General features: G+C 40.1%; 1 protein-coding gene across 4 annotated transcripts in view; it reads left to right on the forward strand.

The window, feature by feature from the left end:
- Positions 1 to 18,444, forward strand: part of SF3B1 (splicing factor 3b subunit 1) — a 53,250-nt gene that overhangs the window by 24,403 nt on the left and 10,403 nt on the right. For 3 of the 4 annotated variants that reach the window (XR_009550675.1, XM_007534419.3, XM_060194212.1), the window contains 15 exons: positions 173 to 343; positions 2,310 to 2,547; positions 4,844 to 5,056; positions 5,542 to 5,663; positions 8,295 to 8,492; positions 8,586 to 8,687; positions 9,540 to 9,719; positions 13,307 to 13,393; positions 13,502 to 13,772; positions 14,528 to 14,673; positions 14,783 to 14,929; positions 15,070 to 15,195; positions 17,186 to 17,407; positions 17,727 to 17,909; positions 17,989 to 18,100. Coding sequence is in view for 2 of the 4 variants with exons in the window: in XM_007534419.3 (XP_007534481.1) it covers positions 173 to 343; positions 2,310 to 2,547; positions 4,844 to 5,056; positions 5,542 to 5,663; positions 8,295 to 8,492; positions 8,586 to 8,687; positions 9,540 to 9,719; positions 13,307 to 13,393; positions 13,502 to 13,772; positions 14,528 to 14,673; positions 14,783 to 14,929; positions 15,070 to 15,195; positions 17,186 to 17,407; positions 17,727 to 17,909; positions 17,989 to 18,100 (2,518 nt within the window). In the remaining 2 variants the exon portion in view is untranslated. Of the gene's footprint in view, positions 1 to 172; positions 344 to 2,309; positions 2,548 to 4,843; positions 5,057 to 5,541; positions 5,664 to 8,294; positions 8,493 to 8,585; positions 8,688 to 9,539; positions 9,720 to 13,306; positions 13,394 to 13,501; positions 13,773 to 14,527; positions 14,674 to 14,782; positions 14,930 to 15,069; positions 15,196 to 17,185; positions 17,408 to 17,726; positions 17,910 to 17,988; positions 18,101 to 18,444 lie in introns of those variants that run through there. The other variant, XR_009550676.1, reaches the window with a different exon arrangement.

Here is an 18,444-nt window from a genome sequence, read left to right on the forward strand (position 1 = left end):
ATGCAAAGAGGCACTCATGCCTGAGCCTCCAAAGTCCCCAGTTCCATACCTATACCACCATAAGCCAGAGCTGAGCAGTGCTCTAGTAACAAGCAAACAAAAGAAGTAGAAATAATCATATCTACTGGCAATGTCTTAAAAATACTCACTGCTTCATGATAAACTTTTGCAGAGAGAAATTAGACAACAACTAGCAGAAAAAGCTAAAGCTGGAGAACTGAAAGTCGTCAATGGAGCAGCAGCTTCCCAACCTCCCTCAAAGCGAAAACGTCGCTGGGACCAGACAGCTGACCAGACGCCTGGTGCCACTCCCAAAAAATTGTCAAGTTGGGATCAAGCAGAGGTGATTAAAAAAAAAAAAATTCATGGGGCCCTAGTCGGGGAGTCCTGGGATTCCCACACACACAAAAAGATTCATTTATTTACTTACTAATGGGGGTGGGAGAAAAACCAGAGTATCACTCTGGCACATGTGATGCCAGGGTTCAGATTCACACTCACTAATCCAGTGTTACACTTGCTGTGACACTTTCTGGGCTGAACACCCCTCCCCCCTTTTTTATTTAAAGATTTCTTAATATGAGAGGGAACCAGACCATTACTCTGGCATGTATACTGGGTGACCAGATGTGGGGTCTCATGCATCAAAGTCTAGAGCTGTACCTATCCACTATGCCACCTCCCTGGACATAGGGTAATTAAAAAATTTTTTTTTAAATTATCATTTATTACTTTTGATAATTTTATTTTTTGTTACTCCTATTTAAATTTTTTTTCCTTATGCGGAGTTGAGTCTGTTCATCTTGCCATTATAAGATTTCCAGACTGAGTGGCTTAATGTTGGTATGCATGAGACCCCTTCTGTTTCATTTGGTTTAAATCCCCCCTGCTTAACACTATTCTATTTACATAACCACTTCATTCTATTTACATAACCGATGTTAACAAGCACCACCCTCCCTCTAGGGCATTAGTGGTTCAATGATAGAATTCTCGCCTGCTCCACCCCCTCTCCTTGTCACACCCTGATCCTCTCCTTGTCACAGTCTGATTTTCACCAGTCACTTTTCTCTCCACCCTCTCTGTCACATCCTGTTTCCACCCTACTTGGCAAATATATATAAAGACAGCATTGTGAGTTTTACGGTACCTTTAGTTTAGCTTAGCTCAGCCTAGATTGTGCTGTGTCCTGCATGAATAAAGAGATACTGCCTTTAGCTCAACCATGAGTCCCTGGTCGTCTGTTATCCGCCCGTGAAGCCAGCCCGGCGAAAACAACAGCTTAACATTTATTTTCTCACAGTTCTGGAGAGTTCTAGTCCCTGATCAAAGTGGCAGGAGGGTTGATGTCTAATGGTGACCTTGAGATCTCTGCCTTTGTTCTGTATCCTCGTGGTATTTTCTCTTTGCAGAGGTCTTACATCTCTCTATGTCTTTAACAACAACTAGGGGCTGGGTGGTGGTGCACCTGGTTGAGGAAACACATTACAATGTGCAAGGACCCAGGTTCAAGTTCTTGGTCCCCACCTGCAGGGGGAAAGCTTCACAATTGGTGAAGCAGGGATGCAGGTGTGTCTCTCTGTCTCCCTCTCTTTCTATCTCCCTCTTCCCTCTAAATTTCTGGCTGTCTCTATCCAATAAATAAATTAAAAAATTAAAAAAATATATATATATATAAATAAAATACTAGGGGCCAGGGGTAGCACACGTGGTTAAGCGCACATGTTACAGTGTATGAGGACCAAGGCTCAAGCCTCTGGTTCCCACCTGCAAGTGGTGAAGTAGTGCTGCAGATGTCTCTGTCTCTCTTCCTCTCTATCATCCCCTTCCCACTCTGTTTCTGTCTGTGTCTAGTAAGTAAATAAAGATAATTAAAAATTTTTTTAAAACTATTGATGATTTAATATTGATTTACAAAATTATAAGGTAATGGGTATAATTCCACACCTTTCCTACCACAGAGTTCTGCATTCCCATTCCCTCCATTGGAAACTGCAGTAGTTGTCCCAAGGTCACTGATAGGGTTGACTATTATTTCTCTATATATTTATATTTGCTCATTTTCCCCTATGGTCCTGTCTTCTCTTCCTTTCTTTGTTAAACATACTACTTCTGAGTATCCTTCCTTTAAAATATTTTTTTCTTTTATATTTCTTTATTTTCTGGCACAAATTATTTGAATCATACATGTATTTACTTTAAGGTAGGGATCTTAATTTTCGAAAGCAGCAGTGTTTTAAGCAGGACAATAACTTTCAATGTATAAAAAGAAAAAAAAAATTTAATAATTTTGTTTTTGCTTTGTGAAGACCCCTGGACATACTCCTTCTCTAAGGTGGGATGAGACACCAGGTCGTGCAAAAGGAAGTGAGACTCCTGGAGCAACCCCAGGCTCAAAAATATGGGACCCAACACCTAGCCACACACCAGCAGGAGCTGCTACTCCTGGGCGAGGTGATACACCAGGCCATGCAACACCAGGTCATGGAGGTGCAACTTCCAGTGCTCGTAAAAACAGATGGGATGAGACCCCCAAAACAGAAAGAGGTACTATTGGTGGAGTTTGGGTGGTGTTGACTTGAGTGGTTTGGTTATATGCTGAAATCTTCTCACTATAGCCTGGGTAGGTAGGTTAAAATAATTAACCAGGGAGTTGGGCGGTAGTGCAGTGGTTTAAGTGTACATGGAGCAAAGTGCAAGGACCGGCGTAAGGATCCCGGTTTGAGCCCCCGGCTCCCAATCTGCCAGGGGAGTTGCTTCACAAGCGATGAGGCAGGTCTGCTGGTGTCTATATCTTTCTCTCCCCTTCTCTATCTCCCCATCTCTCTCCATTTCTCTCTGTCCTATCCAACAATGATGACATCAACAACAACAATAATTGCAACAATAAAACAAGGGCAGCAAAAGGGAATAAATAAACATTTAAAAAATAATTAACCAGCTGTTTGAGGACAGAGGACTGAGCAGCTCATCCTTTTGTAGAAATTCGAGCCTTAATTTAGGAAGAACATTAGGGAAAAGTAGGTTTGGAGATCATAACCTTTTGCTTTTTATTGTGGTATAATTATATGTAAAGTCGTCGTGTCCCCCCTCTTATAGGACAGAGTAATAGAGAGCTCTGCTTCACCATTAATGAAGCTTCCCCCCTCCCCCCGCAGGTGGGGGTCAGCTGGGTATGCCACAAAATGGCCCCAAATTTGCCATTTTAAAAATACTTATTTTTCTTTTTTGTTGCCCTTGTTGTTTTTATCATTGCTGTGGTTATTGTTGTTGATGATGATGATGTTGCTGGATAGGACAGAGAAATGGAGAAAGGAGGGGAAGACAGAGATGAGGAGAGAAAGATAAGACACCTGCAGACCTGCTTCACTGCCTGTACCCCTCCCCCCCCCCCCCCCCCGCAGATGGGGTGCAGGGGACTCAAACCGGGATCCTTGCACCGATGCTTGAGTTTTGCACCATGTGCAATTAACCTGCGGCGCTACAGCCCGACCCCCCAAATTTGCCATTTTTAGCATTTTCTTTTAGTGTACACTTACCATTAAGTACCATCACTATATGTATGTTTGTGTATATGTGTGTGTGTGAATGTGAATGTTTTTCAGCTATCCCCAGCATTTTTAGAATCTTGCTATCTTTTTCCAGTTGGAGACTTTATCCGTTAACTCCTTTCCTCTTCCCAAATTCTGGTAACCTGTTCTTCTAAATTTATCGAAGTCTTTTCTTTTTTTTTCATTTTTATAAATTATTTTAAAAATTATTCCCCCCCCCTTTTTGTTGCCCTTGTTTTATTATTGTTGTTGATATCGTCATTGTTAGATGCGACAGAGAGAAATGGAGAAAGGAGGGGAAGACGGGGAGAGAATGAGAGACACCTGCAGACCTGCTTCACTGCTTGTGAAGTGCTCCTGCAGGTGGGGATTCAGGTCCCTGTGCTTCACACTATGTGCGCTTGACCTGCACTATTGCCTGACTCCCAGTCTTTTCTTTTTGTGTAAACTAGTTGCATTTCATTAACTCCCTGTGAGATGAGCCTAACTTAGTATTTAATAGTACACTAAACAGACATTTAATACAGATTTTTAATACGGGAATGTTTTGAATGTGATTGAAAGGAACAGCACAGATTATTTTTAAATGAAATGTTTATTTTTAAAAATTTTTAATATTTATTTTCCCTTTTGTTGCCCTTGTTGTTGTAGTTATTGTTGTTATTGCTATCATTGTTGGATAGGACAGAGAGAAATGTAGAGAGGAGGGAAAGACAGAGAGGAGGAGAGAAAGATAGACACCTGCGCAGACCTGTGTCCCCGCTTGTGAAGCGACTCCCCTGCAGGTTCGAGACAGGGGTTCGAACCAGGATTCTTACGCTGGTCCCTGTGCTTTGTGCCACCTGCGCTTAACCTGCTGCGCTACCGCCCGACTCCCACAGCACAGATTTCTAAATGCAGACTAATCTCAACAATATGAGAAAATGAAAAGTGCCTCAAAGTATAGTGGTTTCTTTCAACAGATATTGGTGAGAGCGCTGAATCCTAACCACTAGACCACCAGGGAGCACGTCTCAACAGATATTGGTGGCTGGAACTTCACTCTTGTTTTCCTGTTTCTCAGTTACTATGTAGTACTGTTGGAATCAGAAGAAAAGAGACAAAGTAGTGAATAAATACAAATAGGCAGTCTAAAATGGAGCATTAAAACTTTTACATTAAAATGGAGCATTAAAACTTTTAGGCTGATTCTGCTCTTGAACTTCATCAGATTGAGCATTTTATCTATTTTAAAATAGTAATTTTTGTACAGATGTTAAAATTCTATATATGTTAATTCTTTCTCTTTAAAGATACTCCTGGGCATGGAAGTGGATGGGCTGAGACTCCTCGGACAGATAGAGGTGGAGACTCAATTGGTGAAACACCAACTCCTGGAGCCAGTAAAAGAAAGTCACGTTGGGATGAAACACCTGCTAGTCAGATGGGTGGAAGCACTCCTGTTCTGACCCCTGGAAAAACACCAATTGGCACACCAGCCATGAACATGGCCACCCCTACTCCAGGTATGAGCTCTTACTGGAAATCACTAATTTTTATGATGGAAGTATTTTGAAGATTATTTTCATGGTTTCCTGTGTACTATCAAAAACTGTTGAGCAGGGGTAGATAGCATAATGGTATGTAAAGAGACTCTTGAGCCAGAGGCTCCAAAGTCTCAGGTTCAGTCCCTTGCACCACCATAAGCCAGAGCTGAGCAGTGCGCTGATTAAAAAAAAAAAAAAAAAATTGGATACCCAATTAAGAAGTTCCAAATTTGATCCTTGTCATCACATGTTCCAGAGTGATATTCTGACTCTTGGTCTCCTCTCTCACTCATTCATAAGTAAAGGGGAAAAAAAAAACTTTTTTGTTTTTTATAAGAAATATAAGACATAAGAGTTCTTGGTTTTAGTTTGTATTGAGAGCATTTAAATACTAGAGTTGATCTTAATTGTCCTATATTCATCCATTACACCATAAATTATATAGAAATTTGCTTTTTTGGTAGGTCATATAATGAGTATGACTCCTGAACAGCTTCAGGCGTGGCGGTGGGAGAGAGAAATTGATGAGAGAAATCGCCCCCTTTCTGATGAAGAATTAGATGCTATGTTCCCAGAAGGATACAAGGTAAAATAAGTTTATATGAATGTGTTGTTTAAAATGTGATGTGAATTTTATTTTACATTTTTTTTTCTTTAATAAAACAGCTCTTAAAGTTATTTTCATTTTTTTCCAAGTATATTTTAGTTTGAAAAATAATGATGATGGAGATGAAGAGAAAGGAATAGTTGAAGTTTTGTGGAAGGTGAGAAGTCTCAGGACCATACTTGGACACCCCTGCCTTAGGGCTGTGGAATACGTTTTTGCTTTACCTGTTCACTGAGTCCTAGGACTAAGCTTTCTTTCTTTCTTTCTTTCTTTCTTTCTTTCTTTCTTTTTTTCTTTCTTTCTTTCTTTCTCTTTCTTTCTTTCTTTCTTTTGGGGGGGGGCCTCCAGGGTTATTGCTGGGCTTGGTGCCTGCTCTGTGAATCCACTGCTCTTGGAGGCCATTTTTCCCATTTTGTTGCCATGGCTGTTGTTGTTGGTAGGACAGAATGAAATGGAGAGAGGAGGGGAAGACGGGGAGAGAAAGATAAGACACCTGCAGACCTGTTTTACAGCCTATGAAGTGACTCCCCTGCAGGTGGGGAGCCGGGGGCTCGAATCAGGATTTTTTACGCCGGACCTGGTGCTTTGTGCCTCGTGTGCTTAACCCGCTGCACTACCGTCTACCCCCTTCTTTCTCATTTTTTAGCACTTATTTATTCCCTTTTGTTACCCTTGTTGTTTTATTGTTGTAGTTATTATTGATGTCTTTGTTGGATAGGACAGAGAGAAATAGAGAGGGGGAGAGAGGAGGCGAAAACGGGGAGAGAAAGATAGACACTGCCTATGAAGCGACTCCCCTGCAGGTGGGGAACCGGGGACTTAAACCAGGATCCTTACTCTGGTCCTTGCACTTTGCACCACCTGTGCCTAACCCAGTGCATTACCGCCTGACTCCCCTTTCTTTTTCTTTTTTAAAGACCAAAGGTGTTTTACTTAGAGCCTCACAAGGTTTTGTATGTTTTAAGTTTATGAATTGCTAGTGAAAATGAATGTCCCTCTGTCTCCTTCCTTTTTGTGGAACCAGGGCATCATACATATCATACATAGCATCATAGTGGGCCACTTTTCTTTTTTTTTCTTCTTTTAAGATATATTTATTGGTGGCGCACCTGGTTAAGCACACACATCACAGTGTAGAAGGACCCAGGTTCAAGCCACTGGTCCCTACCTGCAGGTATCTATTACAAGAGTAAGCAATCAAACATAGCTTTTTTTTTCTTTTCCCTATTGCCACCAAGGTTATTGCAGGTACTCTGCCTGAAGATGACTCCACTGATTTTTTTCTTTTCTCCTTGGTAGAGATTGAAAAAAATAGGGAGAGAGGAGACATATACAACGTAGTTCCACTGCTTGTGAGACTTTCGTACTGTAGCTGGGGACCAAGGGCTTGAATCCAGGTCCTTGGCATGATAATGTGTGTTCTCTGTGTTTTCCTTTTTTTTTTTTTTTTTTAATTCCCTTTTGTTGCTTGTTTTATTGTTGTAGTTACTATTGTTGTTGTTATTATTGTCATTGTTGGATAGGATAGAGAGAAATGGAGAGAGGAGGGAAAGACAGAAAGGGAAAAGAAAGATAGATACCTGCAGACCTGCTTTCACCACCTGTGAAGTGACTCTTCTGCAAGTGGGGAGCTGGGGGCTCCAACCGGGATCCTTAGGCTGGTCCTTGTACTTTGCGCCACGTGCACTTAACCGCTGCACTACCACCAACTCCCTGTCTTTCCCTTTCTATCTCCCCCACAGTCTCTCTTTTTCTCTATCCAGTAACAAAATTAGAGAAAAATTAGGGGGAAATATACTTATTTGTGAGATCTAGAGAAAGAGAACCAGGGTATCACTCTGGTACATATGATGCTAGGGATTGACTTGCGTCTCATACTTGCAAATCCAACAGTTTAGCTACTTTGCCACTTTCTGGGCCATCCTGGACCACTTTCTCACTCAGAGAGAGAGGTAAGGCTTCCTCTGTTGTCATAGGACCTTTATGTAGAGCTCACATATCAGTACAAATATCCTGCCCATGAACTATCTAGCCAGCCAGAGGATATTCTTTTGGCCACAGCAACTTGAAGTTGACTTTGAAATTCAGCATTTTCTGTAGTCGCATAGCTGGTGTCATTACCAGGATTGCAGCCTACACTGTCTGGTGTCATTTATGAAAAAGATCCGTTTCTGCCTTTGTATATTGCTTGAAGCAGTTATTACCACCTTCTAGGCTACTACAGGGTGGGAATTTACATGGATGTCTTAAATTCCTGATGAAAACACCTTTAAATACCTGTGTATTGGGTAGGGGAAGACAGCAGGATGATCATGCACAAAGATCTTCATGCCTAGGCCACCTAAGTCCCAGGTTCAGCCCCCTGTCCCACAGTAAGCCAGAGTTGAGCAGTCCTCTGATTAAAATAAAAAAATATTATATTACTTTGAATTTTATTTTAATTAGTAGGTAGGTATTTTCATATACATTTTAAGCTTTTAAATAAAGTAGAACGGGATAGTAATTTTTGCCTTCATGTAAGCAAAAAGGTTTGTGGTTATAAGCTAAAATACTTTTAAGTGCAAACACGTTACTCAGGAAAATTTTTACCACATCTTTTTAATGCATTAGGTACTCCCACCTCCAGCTGGATATGTTCCTATTCGGACTCCAGCTCGAAAACTGACAGCAACTCCAACACCTTTGGGCGGAATGACTGGATTTCACATGCAAACTGAAGATAGGACTATGAAAAGTGTTAATGACCAACCATCTGGAAATCTTCCATTTTTAAAACCTGATGATATCCAGTACTTTGATAAGCTTTTGGTAAGTGGCCTGTGCAAAAAAGAATTACATTTTATTGCGAAGTTATAAATAATACTTCAGTTGATACTAAGACATACTTCTTTATACTCTTAGGTTGATGTTGATGAATCAACACTTAGTCCAGAAGAGCAAAAAGAAAGAAAAATAATGAAGTTACTTTTAAAAATTAAAAATGGAACACCTCCAATGAGAAAGGTAAATACCCTTCATTAGATTATGTTATTATCAAGATTTAAAATACAATAAAGATTCCAAGGTCACTATGTGAGAAGTTATGCTAGCCTCAAATGTGACTTGAAAGTATATTCGAGTTCTCCTTGTTTTACTAAATTACTTCTTGTAAATTAATTGAAAGTATCGACTTCTATCTTTTGAGTTCAAACTTCAGATTGATTTTGATGGAGTTACTCTGTAAAAATGTCTATGAAGTTTATGCTAAAACATTAAAAGTCATGGAGTAATGTGTTCTTCAAATTGTTTAATTAGAAGAAAAGAGTGCTCCAAGGACCGGCATAAGGATCCCGGTTCGAACCTCGGCTCCCCACCTGTAGGGGAGTCGCTTCACAGGCGGTGAAGCAGGTCTGCAGGTGTCTATCTTTCTCTCCTCCTCTCTATCTTCCCCTCCTCTCTCCATTTCTCTCTGTCCTATCCAACAACGACGACAATAATAACTACAACAATAAAACAACAAGGGCAACAAAAGGGAATAAATAAATAAAATAAATATTTAAAAAAAAAAAAGAAGAAAAGAGTGCTCACTAGAGGCTGGGAGGTAGCACACCTGGTTTGCATGCATACTTTACCATGCCCAAAGACTTGTGTTCAAGGCTTGCGGGGGGGGGGGGGGGGGGGGATATACTTCATGAGTGGTGAAGCAGTCCTGTAGGCATCTCTTTTCTTCCGCCTCCCCTCTCAATTTCTCTGTCTTATCTAATAAGATAGAATGGGAGAAAAACTGGCTGCCAGGAGCACTGAATTTGTATTGCCGACACCAAGCCCCAGCAGTAAATAACCCTGTTTGCCTTTGACCCCCCCTTCTCTCTCCAGGCAGCACTACGTCAGATAACTGATAAAGCCCGTGAATTTGGAGCTGGACCTTTATTTAATCAGATTCTTCCTTTACTGATGTCACCTACACTTGAGGATCAAGAGCGCCACTTACTTGTGAAAGTTATCGATAGAATATTATACAAACTTGATGACTTAGTTCGTCCATATGTGCACAAGGTTAGTTCTCTTAAGTAGTGTTTCTAATAAATTCAGTACTTTAATAAAAAAGAGATGATTTTTTTTTCCTTTAGAAGTATATGTGTGTTTGTGATTTTAGGATTTCGAGCAGCCAGTGTTTTTATATGTGCACAATATAAAGGGAAGTTACACCCCTTGCACAGACATTCAGAGTTACTATGAAGTTTTCATGGTCTTTAAGATCCCTTTTATGTTTACTTATTTATTTAGATGTAGTTACTTATTAAAAAAGGGAGAGAGATAACCACAAGATTATTCTGACATAAGTGATGCTGGGCATCTAATTCAGTACCTCAGGCTGAGTCCAACACTTCATCCATGCCACCACCTTTTTTTTTTTTTTTTTTTTTTTTTTACAATTTAAAATCCCACAGTTTCCACCCCTAGAGTTCTCTGTCCCTATTCTCCCCATTGGAAACTGCACTGGTTGTCCCAAGGTCACAGATAATGGGTTGATTATTTAATTTCTATAACTATCTGTATATTTTTGTCTATTTCTGTGGTTCTGCCCCCTCTTCCTTTCTTTTTTTTTTTTTAATATTTTATTTATTCCCTTTTGTTGCCCTTGTTGTTTTATTGTTGTAGTTATTATTGTTGTTGTTGTTGTTGGATAGGACAGAGAGAAATGGAGAGAGGAGGGGAAGACAGAGAGGAGGAGAGAAAGATAGACACCTGCAGACCTGCTTCACCGCCTGTGAAGCGACTCCCCTGCAGGTGGGGAGCCGGGGTTCGAACCGGGATCCTTATGCCGGTCCTTGTGCTTTGCGCCACCTGCGCTTAACCCGCTGCGCTACAGCCCGACTCCCCCCCTCTTCCTTTCTAAATCAGACCTGTACCTATTACTGCTTCTTAGTGTTTGTCCTTTTTTCCTTTTCTCTCACTGGGTCCTGATGGAATTGGGTTTCATAGCCCTTTAAGTATGTTCTCCTAACATTTCTCCCCCACTGGAAGTATGGACAATTCTTTTTGAGGAGGAGAAGGTGGGAGTTCTGGCTTCTGTAATTGCTTTCTGGACATGGGTCTTGGCAGGTGGATCCATCCCCCTAGCCTGTTTATATCTTTCCCAAGTGGGGCAGGGCCCTGGAGAGGTGAGGTCTTTTTCTCCTCCTCCTCCTCCTCCTCCTCCTCCTCCTCCTCCTCCTCCTCCTCCTCCTCCTCCTCCTCCCACCACCACCCCACTTCCTTGTCAGTGCACTGCTAAGGTCCAGCTTATGGTGCTACTGCGGATTGAACCTGGGACTTTGGAGCCTCGAGTCTTTTTGCATAACCATTATGTACCTACATCTGCCCTCTTGAATTAGGATGAGAAAATGTAAATGTTTTTGTACCATGCAAGTTAGTGTTTAGGACCATCTATTTTTTTTTATTCCCTTTTTGTTGTCCTTGTTGATTCATTGTTGTTGTTATTGATGTCATTGTTGTTGGATAGGACAGAGAGAAATAGAGAGAGGAGGGGAAGACAGGGGGAGAGAAAGATAGACACACCTGAAGACCTACTGACCTACACTGAAGACCTACTGACCTACTGACCTACACTGAAGACCGCCTGTGAAATGACTCCCTTGCAGGTGGGGAGCTGGGGACTTGAACGTGGATCCTTATGCCGGTCCTTGTGTTTTGCGCCATAGGACCATCTTTTTATAGTACTAGAACTGGGTCACAGATGTATTTAGTATTGAATTAAATGTGAGTTTGTGTGATTAATAATTTACTGCAATTATTAATTTGACAGACTTGAAATTGTGTGATTAAAATTCTTAATTTGTCCCTTGGTTATAGTAGTCCTGATATTTATAAAGTCTGTAATTGAGATGAAAATATAACTTCTTTTTTTATTTAAAATTTTATTATTTTTTTTTTCTTGGCCAATGTTTTTTTTATTTTTTATTTATGAAAAGGAAACATTGACTAAACCATAGGATAAGAGGGGGTACAACTCCGCACAATTCCCACCACCAGAACTCCATATCCCATCCCCTCCCCTGATAGCTTTCCTGTTCTTTAACCCTCTGGGAATATGGACCCAAGGTCATTGTGGGATACAGAAGGTGGAAGGTCTGGCTTCTGTAATTACTTCCCTGCTTAACATAGGTGTTGACAGGTCAATCCATATTCCCAGCGTGTCTTTCTCTTTCCCTAATAGGGAAGGGCTCTTGGGGAATTAGAGCTCCAGGACACATTGGTGGGGGGTTGTATGTCCAGGGAAGCATGGTCAGCATCATGCTAGCATCTGTAACCTGGTGGCTGAAGAGAGTTAACATACAATGTCAAACAAATTGTTGACCAATCGTGGATCTAAAGGCTGGAATAGTGCAGACGAAGAGTTGGGGGGGGGGGGTCCTTTTTGTTGATAGCTAATAGGCATATTTTAGTTATATTCCAGAGGGCCTGTGGCTATACTGGTGGTTTTTGTTTGTTTGTTTGTTTTTCCTTTTTCCCCCAGCCTGAAATTTGATAAGCATATGGATCCAAGTTATTGTCTGGGGAGATGATGTCATGGCTGCAAAAGAGCCAGAAAGCTGGATTAGGGAAGAGAGTATCTCCCTAATAAAAGGTGTATAAATATTGTTGACTGTAGACCCCATCGATTGGATGTGATCTAGGGCCCATATTCAGTTTAGGAGCCTGTGTGACCTCTGTATCCTGTAGATCTGAGCTCACATTCTGTTGTCATGAGTAGGAACATTCCAAGCTGCCTCAACATCGACCCATCATCTTCTCAGGTGTAGCATAGAGTATGTTGTCCATCCTCCAAAGGGAGGATGGAACATTCTCTACTGTTGTTGATTCAATTTGAGGGCAAGGTCCTGTGGGCAAAGGACCTATTGTGTTGTTCCTGATAGAAATGACTGGTAACAATGGAGAGAGGGATTTATTCGAGGTCTAGGCCCATCATGTCTGTTTGGGAATCTCAGGACACCCCAATTAGGGCCCCAGCTGATAGTGACTAAAGAGTCATCCTTAAAGTATGCCAGCCTCGTTCCCTTATTCAGTTTTTGCTGTCCTTGTTTTCATAAGGTTAGCTTTGGAGTGAGTGAGAGTACTGTTTTATTATTATTTATTTTCCCTTTTGTTGCCCTTGTTTTTTATTGTTGTTGTTGATGATGTCATCATTGTTGGACAGGACAGAGAAATGGAGAGAGGTGGGGAAGATGGGGGGAGAGAAAGAGACATCTGCAGACCTGTTTTCTGCCTGTGAAGTGACTCCCCTGCAGGTGGGGAGCTGGTTCTTGGTGCTTCGCACCACGTGCGCTTAACCCACTGCACTATTGCCTGACCCCCTTAAAAAACTTTCAATAGTGACTTGTGAAACTAAAAGTTAATAGGAGCGTATATTGACACCTTCTCTGTCAGCAAGGGTTTGTGTCCCTCCCCTCCACTGTGAAGCTGAACATCTACCCTCACCCTCTATCCAGAGATTTTTACATTGATGACTTATTGAAACTCAGATTCTCCTTTGAGTTTCCCTTTCTGTGTTTCTTCCTCAACTTCTGCTTATGAATGGGATCATCCCATACTTGTCTTTCTGACTTATCTCACTTAACATTCTTTTTTTTTTCTTTTAGATCCTTGTGGTCATCGAACCATTGCTGATTGATGAAGACTACTATGCTAGAGTGGAAGGCCGAGAGATTATTTCTAATTTGGCAAAGGTAGCTTTCCCAGGAAGAAATTATTTTCTCTTGATGGGATTATCAGTTGTCAGATGGGAATGATTTACTGTCCTATCAACTCTTGATTGAATTTTATTTTCATTTTAGGCTGCTGGTTTAGCTACTATGATCTCTACTATGCGACCTGACATAGATAACATGGATGAGTATGTTCGTAACACAACAGCTAGAGCTTTTGCAGTTGTAGCCTCTGCACTGGGCATTCCTTCATTGTTGCCTTTTTTAAAAGCTGTGTGCAAAAGCAAGAAGTCCTGGCAAGCAAGACACACTGGTATTAAGATTGTCCAACAGATAGCTATTCTCATGGGCTGTGCCATCTTGCCACATCTCAGAAGTTTAGTTGAAATCATTGAGCATGGTAAGTTACTTTGTCTTACATGTATTTTTTAAATTATTTTTTAATATTTATTCACTTACTTTGTATTGAGAGAAAAATTGAGAGGTAAAGGAGTGAGAAGGAGGGAGGTACACCTGCAGCACTACATCACCATTTTGAAGCTTCCCGCTAGCAGTTAGAGGCTGAGAGCCTGAACCTATGTCCTTATGTACTGTAACATGAGCTATGTGTGCCACCTCCTGGCCTCGTTATTTTTTAAAGTTTTACTTAGTGATTTATTGGAAAGCAACAAATTGAGAGGAGAGGAGGAGGAAAACCTGAAACACTGTTCAAGAAGCAGCCTTCCCACTGCAGGTGGAGACTTGGGGCTTAATCCTGTCTTTGCCTTCCTGTTAAAGACAGATGTCAGGGTGGGTGTAGACAGCATAATGGCTATGCAAAGAGATTCTCATGCCTGCTGCTACAAAGTTCCAGGTTCAGTCCCCTGCCCACCATAAGCCAGAGCTGAACAGTGGTCTGGTTAAAACAAAAAGAAAAAGACAGGTGTCCTGAAATTGGGTGTTGCAGTGTGAAGAAATAAGTGGAATGTCTTTAAGTATATAAATGCCATATCATTTCTAGTACCTAGTAGTAGGCTGCGGTTCATGTTGAGTATAGCATGACTTTAATGTGAATAGATTTTGTAGTTTGACTTAAATGGTTAAATAATAGTGTTGGGCTTTGGATGCTACTGTGAAAGGTAATGTTTAGCTAAAATATGTGCTTGGTATTAATAGGTCTTGTGGATGAGCAGCAGAAAGTTCGGACCATTAGCGCTTTGGCCATTGCTGCCTTGGCTGAAGCAGCAACTCCTTATGGTATTGAGTCTTTTGATTCTGTCTTAAAGCCTCTGTGGAAGGGTATTCGTCAACATAGAGGGAAGGCAAGTTCACCACTTTGTTGTTAATTTTTCTTTGATTTCTATTCATTGAACTTAAGGTATAACTTTAAATCTGATTAACTGACTATATATCCATGTGTGTTGTTAATAGGGTCTGGCCGCTTTCTTAAAGGCTATTGGTTATCTAATTCCTCTCATGGATGCAGAGTATGCCAACTACTATACAAGGGAAGTGATGTTAATCCTCATTCGAGAATTCCAATCTCCTGATGAAGAAATGAAAAAAATTGTGCTGAAGGTAAATTTTCTAAATAGTTGCTATTCTAGACTTGTTGCTCTAAAGTTAGTTTTGAGAATTTTAAGACATTTTAACAAAAGAGGTTATAGGTTAAACCAGTACTGTGTTTCCTTTTTTTTTTTTTTTTAAATTCCCTTTAGGTGGTAAAGCAGTGTTGTGGGACAGATGGTGTAGAAGCAAACTACATTAAGACAGAGATTCTTCCTCCTTTTTTTAAACACTTTTGGCAACACAGAATGGCTTTGGATAGGAGAAATTATCGACAGGTAAGTATTATTTTAAAGAAAAAAGTATGCATATATATTTAATCATAATACTGCTCTGGTTTATGGTGGTGATTGGGATTAAACCTAGGATTTGAGAGCCTCAAGAAAGTTATATATAAGGAGTTAGGCAGTAGCACAACGGGTTAAGCGCAGGTGGTGAGTGAAGCAGGTCTGCAGGTGTCTATCTTTCTCCCCCCCCCCCCCCCCCCCCCCGTCTTCCTGTCCTCTCTTGATTTCTCCGTCCTATCCAAAACAGTGTTATCAATAACTACAACAATAAAAAGTAAGGGCAACAAAAGGGAATCAATCAACAAATAAGTAATAAAAAAATTAATTGGTACAACCTATAAAAAGTTATATATATTTTTTCTTTGCATATAACTTTTGTGAAGTTTCATCTTTTTTATGATAAAGTCATCTTTTTAAAAATACTTATTTTTCCTTTTGTTGCCCTTGTTTTTTATTGTTGTATTTATTATTGTTGTTGTCACCATTGGGTAGGATAGAGAGAAATGGAGAAAGGAAGGGAAGATGGAGAGAGAGAGACACCTGCAGACCTGCTTCACTGTCTGTGAATTGATCCCCCTGCAGGTGGGGAGCCGGGCCTCTAACCGGGATCCTTAGGCTGATCCTTGTGCTTTGCACCACGTGCGGTTAACCCGCTGTGCTACCACCCGACCCCGAAGTTTCATCTTTTAAAAAAACTTTAAAACTTCATTTTATTTGGTAGGACAGAAATTGAGAGGAAAAGGTGATAGGGAAAGGGAGAAAGACATCTGCAGCAGTATGTCATTATTTGTGAAGCTTTACCCCTGTAGGCTTAAAGCTGAGTCCTTGCCCCACTGTAATTTTTTTTTTTTTTAGTCAGCTTTACTCCATGTTACTTTTCTCTCAGCGTCCTCCACTAAACCAAACCAACCACAGCACTTGTTCCACTGGATCATGAGGCATCAGGCAAAAAACTTTTGTGTAACCACTGTGTTGTCTTCTTGGTCTGTTACATATTATTTTTGCCCTGATTATCTTTGGTACAGATGCACATGATAGTGAAAGGAGGTGCATTTTAGTTAAGCAAACTTCCAGTTTGATCTTGCATACTAGAGTAAATTGCCAGTTTTGAATTTACAGTTTTGTTTAGTGGTTAGGTTGTTTATGTGGGGGAAGAAATACACACACTTGGGAGTCAGTGAAGCAGGTCTTCAGGTGTCTGTCTTTCTCTCCCCCTCTCTGTCATCCCCTCCTCTCTCCATTTCTCTCTGTCCTATCCAACAATGATGACATCAGTAACAACAGTAATAACTACAATAATAAAAAAAAAACAAGGGCAACAAAGGGAAAAATATATATGTATATAAAAAGAAATACAAATTCTTTTTTTTTTGTTTTTAAAATTGTTAACAGCAACAGACCATGGGGTGGGGGGGCCCTTGTAGGGAAGAGCCAAAGCATTGAGTGGCACATGGTAATGCTGTATATCAAACTCAGAGAACCTCATGCACCCTACTTAAGCACTTCCCAGGCTCTAGGTGTTAAATATTAATATGATTTAACCCCAAATCACTTTTACTTGATCCTCATACAGTTATTGCTCTTACTAAAGTTTGATTTTTCACTCTGAGAGATGACCAGAACATTACTCTGTTTTTGTATGTCTTTATTCTGTGTTAGTGCTGAAACTCAAGACTTCAGACATTCAAAGCATGTGCTCTACTTTGAGCCACTTTTCCCAGTTGACAGAATTGGTAACCAGGAACACAGTTTAACTGGAGAGGGAAAAACTGGGCTTCTCTCTTTTGGGTGCTACTGTGAAAGTTAGGAAATTAAAAGTGAGACATTGTCTACTAAAATGAAATAAGTGAAAAATCCTGGGGGAAAAGTAAAGTTAATAAAACCAGTTACCTATTTGAAGCATACTTTTAAATGTTTAGTTTTCACAATGTCTGTTTCTCTGGAAAAGCAATAAATTTAAAAGTATTTTCTTTCTTTTTAGTTAGTTGATACTACTGTGGAGCTGGCAAATAAAGTAGGTGCAGCAGAGATTATATCCAGGATTGTGGATGACCTAAAAGATGAAGCTGAACAGTATAGGAAAATGGTGATGGAGACGATTGAGAAAATTATGGGCAACTTAGGAGCAGCAGATATTGACCATAAGCTTGAAGAACAACTGATTGATGGTATTCTTTATGCTTTCCAAGAACAGACTACAGAGGTAATAATACTAATTATGATAGTGAGTTGCTCCTGACTTTTCATTATTTGTAGAAAAGCATGCTACTTTTCAAGTAAATATTACCAGGGGGAATAAATTACAGGATTTGAAGTAATTTTCAGTTATCATATTCTCTTTTAATTATTAATCATAATACGTAATCTTTTTAAAAATTACAATTTTAGATCCCATTAAAAAAGAGTTTGGGTGGTTGGTTAGAGAAGGATAAATTTAAGTATACTTAAATTATTAAGTGAAAACTAAATTCTAATTTCCAGTGGCTTTTTTTTTTTTTTTTAATTTAACGTTTCTTTCTTAGGACTCAGTAATGTTGAATGGCTTTGGGACAGTAGTCAATGCTCTTGGTAAACGCGTCAAACCGTACTTGCCTCAGATCTGTGGTACAGTTTTATGGCGTTTAAATAACAAGTCAGCAAAAGTCAGGCAGCAAGCAGCTGACTTGATCTCTAGAACTGCAGTTGTCATGAAGACTTGTCAAGAGGTAAACTTCTATACCAGGATCTTCGTTCTTTTCCATATAGCTTAGTATGTGGAGTAAATATTTAATATTTCTTTTACAGGAAAAATTGATGGGGCACTTGGGTGTTGTCTTATATGAGTACTTGGGTGAAGAGTATCCTGAAGTATTGGGCAGCATTCTCGGAGCATTGAAGGCCATTGTAAATGTAATAGGTATGCAGTGTTCTGGTCATGTAAGACCTTTTTTTTTGTTTTCTGCTTTTAATTTCTCTGGTATTTTGAAAGTAAATATAGACTCTTTAGTCGGGCAGTAAATTCTGATACTCCCTCTTAAAAGTACTTCAGAGTTGTTGTAGTTAAGCCAGGTACTGTCCTAATATCCATGTGTCCAAAATCCCATTTGTATTTTACTTTGCAAGAGAATCGACAAGGCTTAGCACCTACAGAAGAGGTAGGAGTAACCACAATTTGAAAAACTAGGCTAGAGGATCTTAGTAGAATAGTGTTTCATCTGAAATGTATTGTATTCTGCAGAGGAAGAAAAGGACTATTCTTGA

This window comes from Erinaceus europaeus, chromosome 7 (genome assembly GCF_950295315.1).
Source record: "Erinaceus europaeus chromosome 7, mEriEur2.1, whole genome shotgun sequence".
Lineage (NCBI taxonomy): Eukaryota > Metazoa > Chordata > Mammalia > Eulipotyphla > Erinaceidae > Erinaceus > Erinaceus europaeus.